General features: G+C 37.4%; 1 protein-coding gene across 1 annotated transcript; it reads right to left on the bottom strand.

The window, feature by feature from the left end:
• Positions 1 to 4,223: 4,223 nt before the first annotated feature.
• Positions 4,224 to 7,780, bottom strand: Or10a4 (olfactory receptor family 10 subfamily A member 4). Its single transcript, XM_020154101.2, has 2 exons — positions 7,761 to 7,780; positions 4,224 to 5,172 (listed from the first exon to the last, which is right to left on the bottom strand). The coding sequence occupies exons 1-2, from the start codon at positions 7,778 to 7,780 to the stop codon at positions 4,224 to 4,226; spliced, it is 969 nt and encodes a 322-aa protein (XP_020009690.2).
• Between the last annotated feature and the right edge of the window lie 6,242 nt (positions 7,781 to 14,022).

Raw genomic sequence — 14,022 nt, 5'->3', positions numbered from 1 at the left:
TCCATTTGTCAGTGGTGGGGCATCTTGGCTGTTTCCATAACTTGGCTATTGTGAATAGTGCTGCAATAAACATAGGTGTGCAGGTGCCTTCAGAGTAATCTGAGTCACATTCCTTTGGGTATATCTGTAAGAGTGGTATTGCTGGATCTTTGGCAGATTGGTGTTTAGTTTTTTAAGAAGACTCCATATTTAAAAAAAAATTTTTTTCATATGTGCATACAACGTTTGGGTCATTTCTACCCCCTTTCCCCCCTTAGCCCCCTCCCTCCCTCACCCCCTTTTACCCCTCGCTACCAGGCAGAAACTATTTTGCCCTTATCTCTAATTTTGTTGAAGAGAGAGTATAAGCAATAATAGGAAGGAATAAGGGTTTTTGCTAGTTGAGATAAGGATAGCTATATAGGGAGTTGACTCACATTGCTTTCCTGTACATGTGTGTTACCTTCTAAGTTAATTCTTCTCAAACTAACCTTTTCTCTAGTTCCTAGTCCCTTTCTCCTATTGGCCTCACTTTCTTTTAAGGTATCTGCATTAGTTTCTCTGTGTTGAGGGCAACAAATACTATCTAATTTTTTGGGTGTCTTACTTATCCTCATACCTCCCTTGTGTGCTCTAGCTTTTCATGTGATCAAAGTTTAATCCCCTTATTATGTTTGCCCTTGATCTAATGTTCACATATGAGGGAGAACATACGATTTTTAGTCTTTTGGGCTAGGCTAACCTCACTCAGAATAATTTTCTCCAGTTCCATCCATTTATCTGTGAATGATAACATTTCATTCTTCTTCATGGCTGCATAAAATTCCAGTGTGCATAAATACCACATTTTCTTAATCCATTTGTCAGTGCTGGGGCATCTTGGCTGTTTTCATAACTTGGCTATTGTGAATAGTGCTGCAATAAACATGGCTGTACAGATGATTTTGGAGTAACCTGTGTCACATTCTTTTGGGTATATCCCCAAGAGTGGTATTGCTGGATCATATGGTAGATCTATGTTTAGATTTTTAAGTAGCCTCCAAATTTTTTCCAGAGTGGTTGTACTAGTTTACATTCCCATCAGCAGTGTAAGAGGGTTCCTTTTTCCCCCTCTCTGCATCCTCGCCAACACCTGTTGTTAGTGGTGTTGATATTGATGGCTATTCTAACAGAGGTGAGGTGGAATCTTAGTGTGGTTTTAATTTGCATTTCCTTTATTGCTATGGATGGTGAGCATTTTTTCATGTGTTTTTTTGCCATTTGAATTTCTTCTTTTGAGAAGGTTCTGTTTAGTTCAGTTGCCCATTTCTTTATTGGTTAATTAATTTTAGGAGAATTTAGTTTTTTGAGTTCCCTATATATTCTGGTTGTCAGTCCTTTGTCTGATGTGTAGCTGGCAAATATTTTCTCCCACTCTGTGGGTGGTCTTTTCAGTTTAGAGACCATTTCTTTTGTTGAGCAGAAGCTTTTTAGTTTTATGAAGTCCCATTTATCTATGCTATCTGTTAGCTGCTGAGCTGCTGAAGAAGCCTCCATATTATTTCACAAAGTGGTTGTACTAGCTTACATTCCCTCCAGCAGTGTATGAGGGTTCCTTTTCGCCAACATTTGTTGTTGGTGGTGTTTTTGATGATAGCTATTCTAATAGGAGTGATGTGGAATCTTAGTGTGTTTTTGATTTGCATTTCCTTTATGGCTCACGGAGTGCTTTTATTAAGGTAAAACCATGGTATATTATGTCTCTTCTTCATCATGTGTGGACACTAGTGACTTTAATGGAAAGTGAAGGATGTTTTTCTAGTTACAAGTAAATACTGAGATTTTAAAAGTGGCGACAGTGAATGAGTTTTGTGGTATCGGCTGCTTTTTATTTTATATTTTGTGATCATCTGGCAAGGTACAGGTTTTGATGTTCAAATTTCACTGGGATGAGACATTTGATCCCAAGGTCTGGTGGATGGAATTTTAGGACATATATTTGCTATTTTTAATTTTTATTAAAAATATTTTTTAATTAAGATGTAATCTATTTTTTAATTAAGATGTAATCTATTTTTTATTATTGTTGTGCTGGGTGGGAGTACACTGTGGCATTTACAAAAGGCTCGTTCATTCTTTAGCCCTCTGCAAGGGCTTTCCTGTTGCAGGAGATTACATACAATTGTGTGAAATAGGTTATGAGAGGCAGTCATTGTCTTCTATAATCCTTTATACTACAGTCTTCCTTTCTCAGATGTTTCTGCATTCTGTTTTTTTTCGGAATTGTTCTGTTTCCAGGATTCAATTTCTATGCTAGACCCTAAATCCAGAGATTTCAGTCAGGATAGGGAAGCTGGTAATATCTTCAAATGCTGATTCACAAAAACATTTGCCACACTTGGTACCTAGGTCCTGGTTACAGTAACACCTTCTTGGGCAATCTATCCAGAATTTTGATGCCTTTCTCACAGCCCCTAATCTTTTTTTCCTTTTTCTTTTATTATTCATATGTGCATACAAGGCTTGGTTCATTTCTCCCCCCTGCCCCCACCCCCTCCCTTACCACCCACTCCGCCCCCTCCCTCTCCCCCCCAATACCCAGCAGAAACTATTTTGCCCTTATTTCTAATTTTGTTGTAGAGAGAGTATAAGCAATAGTAGGAAGGAACAAGGGTTTTTGCTGGTTGAGATAAGGATAGCTATACAGGGCATTGACTCACATTGATTTCCTGTGCGTGGGTGTTACCTTCTAGGTTAATTCTTCTTGAACTAACCTTTTCTCTAGTACCCGTTCCCCTTTTCCTATTGGCCTCAGTTGCTTTTAAGGTATCTGCTTTAGTTTCTCTGCGTTGAGGGCCACAAATGCTAGTTAATTTTTTAGGTGTCTTACCTATCCTCACCCCTCCCTTGTCACAGCCCCTAATTTGTAGACAGTTCAACCATTTGCATCTCAGAAGACTTGCCTTTGGTGTACAATTTTGATCTTCGGGTACAGAGAAATTCACTCTTAGTGAAATAGTCTTTGAGCATGACTCCAAGCCCAGAATTGTTCACTGAGTACTGTCCACCTAAGCCTTGACCTGGACATTAGTGCAATTCAGACCAGATTGGACAACTGACCCAATCTGGAAGGACTTCAGAAAAATTTTTTTGGGTGAACAGTATTGTGCAAAATTGCCTTTTTAAATACCAATATATGCATGTTTTGTGCATTAGTAATATTTGTTTTGATACACCTGTTGTTAAATTACTGCATGACATAAACTGTGTGTGTGTATATGTATATATATATAATTGTGTATATTTAATATAACACATTATGTACTGTAATAAATGGCTGGTTTTACTGCTTCTAAGTTTCTTTTTTGGGAGCCCTTGCTACAAGAAAGCTGAAGGACACCTCATGTAGGAAGTAAAACTGGTCCTAGTTCCTCTATTGCACAAAGAAATAGAATTGTTCATAGAATTGGTAGAGAGGACATCCCTGTGCAGGAAATGTTATTTTAACTTGTAATTACTAATGAATTAGTTATGCTGCCTATACTTCAAGGCTGCTCATTGCTGAGTCCAGTGTATATGTTCACTGGGAAAAATCATAAAGAGAGTCTTCTATGTTGTCTGAATGATATACAAACTTGAATGGATGATTGATTCCATTCAATCAAAATAAAATTACAGAAAAGAATATTTCGATTACTTATGGCAGATTCTCATAATATCTCCACTTGTGCTTGACTTGGAGGTTCTTTACACTCTTTCTATCACACATATTTCACATGGATAATTTGAGTTTTGTCAGTGTGGAAAAGTCTTCACATGATACACAGACTAGTCCTATAAATGTGTATGTTGCCTTTCCTCTATAAGTGAAGAAATATATCTCTTTTGCTTGTGACTGTGTCTTCAGGGCCTAACCAACCTGATAGATACAGAGTTCTGCATAAAAATTTATTGAACTTTTGAGTGCAAAATCAAAATTTGTTGAAAACAATGAGTGAAAGAATAAAAGTACCATCTTATTTATTATCATCAGTATAATTATTTGAATTATTTTATGCATAAAGACAAACTACATTTATGTAGCTATGGTATTTAGACAGATAAAAGAAAGTAAATCAGTACACTGTAAAATGAAATAGGTGAAGAAATTCTTGATTAAAACAAAAAAATGGTGGATTGTAGTGAAAATTTCAACCCATTTGAGAAATTCAGTTTTCTTCCCTTTGTCCTTTATATTTTCCCCCTTCAGTTTCCACATGAGTCTGTCATAGTTTCTGAGGGCCCCGAGTTCTGTGGATGACACGTCTCAGTGCAGCTTTTACTTCGTTATTCCTTAGGCTGTAGATGATGGGATTCAACATGGGAGTCACAACTGTGTAGGAGAGTGACAGCAGCTTTTTGCTCTCAGGAGAGGTGCTAGAGCGGGGTCGGAAGTAGGTGAGGATGGCAGTACTGTAGAAGAGGGAGACAACCAGGAGGTGGGAGGAGCAGGTGGAGAAGGCCTTGTGCTTCCCCTCAGCTGAGGGCATCCTGAAGATGGTGGAGAGGATACGGATGTAGGACCCCAGGATCAGCAAGAAAGGGAAGAGGATGAATAACACAGTGGCTGTCAGAGCCTCCAATTCAAACAAAGAGGTATCGGCACAGACCAAGGCAATGACAGGAGGGCTGTCACAGAAGAAGTGGTTCACCCTGTTGGGGCCACAGAAAGGGAAGCTGAAAATCCATGTAGTTTGTACAGTGGCCACTGGGAATCCTGAGAACCAAGAGGCAGCTGCTAGTTGGGCACAGGACCTGCGGCTCATGATTACTGGGTAGCGTAAGGGATTACAGATGGCCACGAAGCGGTCATATGCCATTGTGGCCAAGAGGCAGCATTCAGCAGCTCCAAAGAAGAAGAAAAAATACATCTGAGTGGCACATCCAAGGAAGGAGATAGTTGTCTCTTGGATGATCAGGGTTCCCAGCATCTTGGGCACAATGACCAAGTTGAAACCTATCTCCAGGAAGGATAAGTTTCTGAGGAAGAAGTACATAGGACTTCGCAGTGCAGAGTCAGCTGTCGTGACCAAGATGATGAGGACATTGCCCATTAGTGTAACCAGGTAAATGGTCAGAAACAGGAGAAATAGTAGGGCTTGTAGGTCAGAGGGCAAGGCTGAGAAACTAACAAGAATAAATTCACTGACAATTGTCCAGTTTCCCCACATAATTCTTCTGCCCAAGATTTCATTGGGCTTTCAAATTCAAGGAAGGTGGGAGAAGACTCTAATGTTCTTTATAGGTCTGTTACACTCTAAGAAAGGGAACCTCCTTTGGCCCCACTCTCCACTTTTCTTCATACAGTTATTGAAGATCAATCACCTGGCATCTCCAAAATGTAAAAAAGATTTTCGACCATTGTGTTCATGTATTTTTGGAAGAATTCTGTTTTTTCCAGATGAAACTGAGATGTTCTATATGAATGTACACATATCCAGATTTTTCTGTGTTCTATAGAAGATTCCCAAAGGCACAGATTCACTTTGTGCTCCTATTCTATCTCTCTTCAATAGTCGGTGGTGCTAGTGCACAGATCAGTTAGAGATGAATCAACCTGAGTTGTAACACATTTGTACATGAAAGCAATGCTAGGAATCTCTCTGTATAGCTATCCTTATCTCAACTAGCAAAAAATGCTATGTCTTTCTTATTATTGCTTATTTCTACTCTTCAATGTAACTGGAGAAAAGCACAGAACAGGTTCTGCCTGGAAGGGAGAGGGCAGAGGGTGAGAGGGTGTGGGCCAGGGCAAAGGGAGAAATGTATGCACATGTGAATAAATGAATAAAAAAATAGTCAGAGGTGCAAAGAAAGCCAGGCCAAATGTCTCTGAAGAGATGGGTCTTTATGTATAATGAAGGGTGGTAAGGTCTGGCAGGGGCATTCTACAAAACAAAAGGATGGGAGGAAGAAAATCTAAGAAAGTAAATAAACATTTATCAGGTGATACCTGAGGAGGAGACGTGAGTAGGTCCCAATCTCAAGAAGCCCATATTTGTGGAGATTTCACCATATTATAGGAAACTCCTTTCCTACATTCAGAAAATGACAGTCTAGACAGGAAGACATTCAACATAGTAGCAGGTTTATATTCATTTTAGGGATAAATATTCACTCTGTGGCTGTGTGTGATCAAAGGGAACACAGACTAGAGATAGCATCAGAACCTTGAGCAGAATCTATATGTATTCAGTACAAACCTTTCCATCAGCTTCTCTTGGTTAACTTGTGTCACAAGTCTCAAGAAATCTGAGGCTCACATATTGAGTGAAGTCCTACTCAAATATGCATGTGTGACTCATGAGATAAAAATCCTATGAAAAGAAGCAGAGAATTTCATCATTGCATCAATAACTAAGTTTCAAAATTGGGACCCTGAAATTCTCTGTGATAATGATAAGCTTAAATGAATTAATAACTCTAAAGCAGTTATTATGCTGCTTTGTACATTATGAATGCTCAGTAAAATGTTAACCATTATTATGATGATAATATAATGCTAAATCTACTTTCTAAAATCTACTTTTTTTTGGAGGAACTCAGGGTCTCACTTGCCAGGCAGGCACTCTACTGCTTGAACTATTCCTCCATCCCTAAAAAATGACTTCTTATTGAACCCAGGGACTATAGTCCCTGCTATTCAATCTCTGTGGCAAAAGAATAATTATTCAATAAATATTGATATCTTCTGTGTGCCTGGCACCATTCTAGATATCGAAGGTCATAACCAGTAAATAAAAAAAATCTCTTTCCTTATAGAAGACATCTCTCAAAAGGAAAACAGATTATAAACAAATTATGTTAGTAGAAAGAATAGAATGGTAGATGGTGATAAGCACAATGAAGAATAAAGTAGTAGAGGAGTTAGGCATTTGGGGTATAGAGAATGATAGGGAATATCTCACTGAGATGATATTTAAGTTAAATTGAGCAGGTGCAAGGCCTGAAGTAGTCAGGAGGTGAAAAAAGGAGGGAGGGAAAGAACAAAATAAGTGATTGAATATTATTTTGACTTTTTGCTGATTTCTATTCATTTTTAAAAACTCAACGAGAATGAAGCCCACAAGAATAACTTAAAAGAAGACATACTACAAGTACTCAATGAGAATTTTATAGAGATGATACTGGATAGGGTCAACCAAAATGTACAGGAGACACTCAAGAAATTCCAAGACAATAAAAATAGAGAATTTGAAAAAGCAAAAGAAGAAATAAAGGAAACCATAGAAGCACTGTATACCTTAAAGACCCAAAAAACTCTACTCAGAAGCTTCTAGACATCATCAATAGCTATAGCAAGGTAGCAGGATATAAAATCAACATAGAAAAATCATTAGCATTTCTATACACTAACAATGAGCAAACGGAAAAAGAATGTATGAAAACAATTCCATTTACAATAGCCTCAAAAAAATCAAATACCTAGGTGTAAACCTAACAATAGATGTGAAAGACCTCTACAAGGAAAACTATACACTTCTGAAGAAAGAGATTGCGGAAGACTATAGAAAGTGGAGAGATCTCCCATGCTCATGGATTGGTAGAATCAACATAGTAAAAATGTCGATACTCCCAAAAGTAATCTACATGTTTAATGCAATTCCCATCAAAATTCCAATGACATTCATTAAAGAGATTGAAAAATCTAGTGTGAAATTTACATGGAAACACAAGAGGCCATGAATAGCCAAGGCAATACTCAGTCAAAAGAACAATGCAGGAGGTATCACAATACCTGACTTCAAACTATATTACAAAGCAATAACAATAAAAACAGCATGGTACTGACACAAAAACAGACATGAAGACCAGTGGAACAGAATAGAGGACCCAGATATGAAGCCACACAACTATAACCAACTTATCTTTGACAAAGGAGCTAAATAGCAGCCTCTTCAACAAAAACTGCTGGGAAAACTGGTTAGCAGTCTGCAAAAAACTGAAACTAGATCCATGTATATCACCCTATACCAAGATTAACTCAAAATGGATCAAGGATCTTAATATCAGACCACAAACTCTTAAGTTGATACAAGAAAGAGTAGGAAATACTCTGGAGTTAGTAGGTATAGGTAAGAACTTTCTCAATGAAACCTCAGCAGCACAGCAACTAAGAGATAGCATAGATAAATGGGACCTCATAAAACTAAAAAGCTTCTGTTCATCAAAAGAAATGGTCTCTAAACTGAAGAGAACACCCACAGAGTGGGAGAAAATATTAGCCAACTATACATCAGACAAAGGACTGATAACCAGAATATACAGGGAACTTAAAAAACTAAATTCTTCCAAAACTAATGAACTAATAAAGAAATGGGCAAGTGAACTAAACAGAACTTTCTCAAAAGAAGAAATTCAAATGGTCAGAAAACACATGAAAAAATGCTCACCATCTCTAGCAATAAGGGAAATGCAAATTAAAACCACGCTAAGATTCCACCTCACCCCTGTTAGAATAGCCATCATCAGCAACACCACCACCAACAGGTGTTGGCGAGGATGTGGGGGAAAAAGGAACCCTCTTACACTGTTGGTGGGAATGTAGACTAGTACAACCACTCTGGAAAAAAATTTGGTGGCTACTTAAAAAGCTGGACATCGATCTACCATTTGATCCAGCAATACCACTCTTGGGGATATACCCAAATGACTGTTACTCCAGAGGCACCTGCACATCCATGTTTATTGCGGCACTATTCACAATAGCCAAGTTATGGAAACAGCCAAGATGCCCCAGCACTGACGAATGGATTAAGAAAATGTGGTATCTATACACAATGGAATTTTATGCAGCCATGAAGAAGAACGAAATGCTATCATTCACTGGTAAATGGATGGAATTGGAGAACATCATTCTGAGTGAGGTTAGCCTGGCTCAAAAGACCAAAAATCATATGTTCTCCCTCATATGTGGACATTAGATCAAGGGCAAACACAACAAGGGGATTGGACTATGAGCACATGATAAAAGCGAGAGCACACAAGGGAGGGGTGAGGATAGGTAAGACACCTAAAAAACTAGCTAGCATTTGTTGCCCTTAACGCAGAGAAACTAAAGCAGATACCTTAAAGCAACTGAGGCCAATAGGAAAAGGGGACCAGGAACTAGAGAAAAGGTTAGATCAAAAAGAATTAACCTAGAAGGTAACACCCACGCACAGGAAATCAATGTGAGTCAATGCCCTGTATAGCTATCCTTATCTCAACCAGCAAAACCCCTTGTTCCTTCCTATTATTGCTTATACTCTCTCTACCACAAAATTAGAGATAAGGGCAAAATAGTTTCTGCTGGGTATTGGGGGGGGAGCGGGAGGGGGTGGAGTGGGTGGTAAGGGAGGGGGTGGGGGCAGGGGGAAGAAATGAACCAAGCCTTGTATGCACATATGAATAATAAAAGAAAAATGAAAAAAAAAATAAAAAAAAAAATAAACTCAACAAGGGCATCACTTCTATGAATGCTTCATTGATGCCTCATCTATTTTTATGAAGAGAATGAACATTTATGAAGCATTAAATAAGCATGCATACTAATCTAAGGGTTTACATGTATTATTTAATTTTCACAACTTGAAGATTTAGGCACTAGACCCATTTTTATGCCAAAGGAATTGAGTAATTTTCCAAGAGCAAGCAGCCAGCAAGTGTAGGGATTAGGATGCACATCCTGGGTGGTCTGACTCCACATCATGGATTTAATTACTAGCTGACACTTTCACCCACTTTTTCAGAACAGGAATGAGTCTGAGTCATTGTCTGAGGACAATCCAGAATGTCCAGCCTAGAATGATAGCTCAAAAACAGAGCAAGACAATATCTAAAGGTAGGCAGAAAATTCCAATATGTTAGCAATATTGAAGACTGGACTACCATTTCCACAGTCCTTATTTTGAACTAATCAGTAGTTTATATGCATCTCATATTTTAGATGGCATATTCTTTGAGAGTAGAAATTGTGTCATCCAAAATTTTATTCCAATGTCTAGAAAGGTAAATGCCCAGTAAGTTGTTATGGACTGAATTAATGAGTAATGAAGAAAATGTGGGAAATATACATCTATATACATAGAAGGTATGTACAGCAAGCCCACTCATAAGAAATTTAGCTATAAACACAAAAGAATATATACTAATGCAGATTTTAAAGAATGATAAGAGATACAAATTGTACACATTATCTTCTTCCACCCTAAATCTCCTCTTTCTATCTACCCTGTTTCAGTAAATAGCATCATCTAGAAGTATAAACCAGGAATTGGGATATAATCCTTAATCTATCCCTCAAACTTGATTATTTTTCTTAAACACTGCTTAATTATCACCTCTGTCATCTTTTCCCGTTTTTAAGGTTCCAGCTTTTATTTTCTCTGACTGGCCTGGAGTACCATAAGAAACTGCTTCTACTTCATTCTCTTCAAATTTGAAGAGACTTGACAGCAACTCTGATTAAATCACTTACCTGCTTAGTGTCTTTCAACCACTCTTTACTACCCCAGAGATGAAGTACAAACCCTTGACTAAAGTCCTTTTTCTCTAATCTCTGCTTAGTTTTCCAGATTCAAATACCTTACCAGGCTGATGATACTCCAATCACACCAAAATGGTTTCTGTTCCTTGCTCAATATGTTCTCTTGCCCCTTTTGTGCATGCTGGTCTCTTCTTTTGGAAACCTTTCCCCACAACTACTGGAAAAATTCTGCTCATCTTATAAATCTCCAGTGCAACCTTACTTTCTTTGTGAATTTTCCCTTACCTTCCTTGGCAGAATCAAGGAATTATTTCTTTTACTTCCCACAAAACTTTGTGCAAACCTCCACTAGAGCATTTTAATAATTGCTTATGTGCATGATTGTACATGTTAATTGTTAAAATGAAGACAAATCAACTTGGTTGCATCTTCTGTACCTAGCAGAGTACTTAATTCTAAGTGCTTAGTATTTACTGTAGTTAAAACATTTATTATTTTTACAGTAGTTTGATGACCCTATTGGGTCTCTGGTTGAACCTACACTCATATCAGACCACAGAATGTCTTTTTAAATAGGTGCTCTGTGAGATTTTGTTTCCCAAGATTTATTCATTTGATTTAATTTTTTGCTGTGTTTTGAGAACATGTATTTAAAGCTTTACTCTACCATAATAGCCTTGTATCAGTCAGCATGTTATGGATGTCTACTTCCCTCAAAAACTGAATAGAAATATTTGTAGGACAGAGCTAAGACTCTGAGGAATATCACTTAAGCCATATCTCCAATGGATTGGCATCAATTTTTTGACCAACAATTTATGGGCAAAACCATCTACTCTTCTTTAAATCATTTTTGACACATGTTGGGTATAAGAAAATGCAATTATATGTACTATCATCTAGAAAATTTCTTTAGTGTGGCAACAGAGATCTCATAAAAGAGTTCATCAAATTCATTTATGAAAAGTAGATAAGCCATATCAGTACTCATTTTTTAACCTGAGATCTAATGTCAACTCCCTTGTAGAGTCATTTTTGGTCATCGTGTTTTCCAAATGGGTATTATCAAGGACTCTCACCCTGTGGTCACCATAGCATTTAAAAATACCCTTATTATAACAATCGTTTTGTATCATGTATATATATATATGTGTATATATGTGCACATATATATACACATATATATGTATGTATATGTATACATACACACATATATATACACATATATATATACACGTATATATACACACATATATATATATATATATATATTTACAAATGTGTCCTCTCCTGCAGAGCTAGAAACATAAATCACATCCATCATTGCGTCCATACAATGTTGTCTCATACCTACTCACTAACAAGAAATGTTTGTAGAATTATTAATTAAAATTTATTTTAATGACATGACTTAATTGATCTAACTTACTAATATTTATCTTGACAAATATATAAGGTTCTTTGTCATGAAATTCTCAGTGTCTCTAAAAAAAGTCCTATAACAGTGTTTTAAATTATTTTCAGGTAAGAAAAATGGAAACAAATATAAGATTATAAAAAATTACAAATTTTAATTCATATTATCATAATTATTTGCTGTTTCTATAGCTTCATTAAGACTATACCAAACCTTCTGATAAATTACTGTTGGATAAATATAAAACAATTCAATAAAGTATAGCCAAGACCTATGACAGTTGAAACCAGAGGAACTTTGTGAACACAGCATAGTTTGAGAATTTCCTAAGGACACACAACAGGGTGACTCTAGTTAGACATTGGCCAACATGTAACAGAAGCTAGGAAGTAAAAGGTTCTCAGGCCAAAAATCCAGAAGCTATCAAAGAATATCACTGCATGATCAATTAATAAAGCTGAGGGAACTTATATCTGTAATAGTTCTTTGACTTTCAAAGTAGGGGTGCCCCTCATCTTTCTTTTCAAGTCTCATTTTAAAGGGAATGGTGATACTTAAAGGTAATGATGATTTGGACTTAAAGGGAGGGACAGAGGTCAGAGCTCCACTTGTTTGACTTTCACTTTTCTCCTGTTCCCTTGAAATAGCACCCTCATGTATTTTCTTAAGGCCTTAGGGCTGCAAGAAACATATGTGAAAACTAGCTCTTGTATCTGTTGTCTTCCTACATTTGTCTTCATCTCATTTTAACATACCTTTTTATATTTCTTTCTTTTGAACTATTCTTCCCTTTCTTTGTATAACTTTCATCTTTCTCTTTGTTTTTAATTTTCTTTGTTTTTCCCTACTAGGTAGGGAAGGGATGATAGAAGGGAAGTTGATGGGAAGCTTTTGAAGAACTGACCTTCCCATAACTGCATGAGTGTAGTTATGGTTGTAAGAATGCTATCAGTGTACTATAATCTGTACTGTTTTCCTTCAGGTCTTCCACAGTACAGAGATTTTGTTAATTGTGGTTGTGACTGGAGCCATCAGAGAGAGAGAGAGAGAGAGAGAAACCTAGCAGAAAGGGAAATCTGAGGGAAAACTTAGTTGAGGTTGCCTGGCCAGCTTCATATCTCTGTCCGCAGTATTTCTTTTTAGGGCTAACATCTTGAGATTCTGTACTTTGTTTTAATAAGGAAGAAATAGACAACATACTTAAGAGAACTTTGTGAAACTACCACATAAATGATAGTTTGAGATTACACAGTAACGATGGCAAGGACTTTGGTGCCATAATTTCAGAGTTAAGGTTCTGGTTGTTATTATTTTTAGCTGTGATACACTTAACTACTGAAATAATGTTTTCTGAGTTATGGTTTTTTCAACTGTAAAATTATAAGTATAATAAATGCCATACCTACCTGATATGGTGATTATGAAAATGCATACATGCAAATATGTTGAGCATTCTAAAACATAGTACATAAATTATTTTTGCTTTCTTTCCTTTCTCAGTTTCCCTTATTTGTCACCCCATGAAACTGCATGTACTATGCATGAGACCCTGGAACTCTTTTCCAGTCTCTTAGAAAATTATCAAAGAAGGCACATCCTCTTTACAAGAGGTTTCAAGTCTCTGCCCCATCCTCTCATCCTTTACTCACCACCTGTGAGTGATGTCTGACTGAATTCCAGAGAAGCCCGGGTCTGTGTTAGTCACTGTAGAGCAACCTCAAGCTATGTCTGAACTCCAGGGGAGACCTAAATTATAGCTTTGTCTGTGCAATCATTCCGGAGAAGCTTTGGCCTGTGTCACTGTCAGTCATGCCAGTGACACTTTAGGCTGTGCTTGTTTTGATTCACATTGCTGGTAGACTTTGGGTTGTGCTTTTGTCACATTATCAAATTTGTCCCAGTCACCCCAGTCAGCTGTGGCTGGGTCGGTTCCTCTAAAGAAGCTCTGAGCTGTGTCACTTTTGCCCCTCCAGAGATGCTCTGGGTGGAACCTATGTCGACCACTCTAGAGGATTCCACCCTGAGTCTCGGGACTATTTCATCCCTGCTGCTTACTGCAGCGAAGTGTTTTTCCCTAATGATTTCCTAAGGTGAAATTATAGATTTACTTTCTGTTGGATGTGAGTTTTGGGCAACTCCC

The sequence above is a fragment of the Castor canadensis genome, chromosome 1 (genome assembly GCF_047511655.1).
Source record: "Castor canadensis chromosome 1, mCasCan1.hap1v2, whole genome shotgun sequence".
NCBI classification, from domain to species: Eukaryota; Metazoa; Chordata; class Mammalia; order Rodentia; family Castoridae; genus Castor; species Castor canadensis.
The sequence above is the reverse complement of the archived record's forward strand: the minus strand, read 5'-3'. Positions and strand labels throughout refer to the sequence as shown.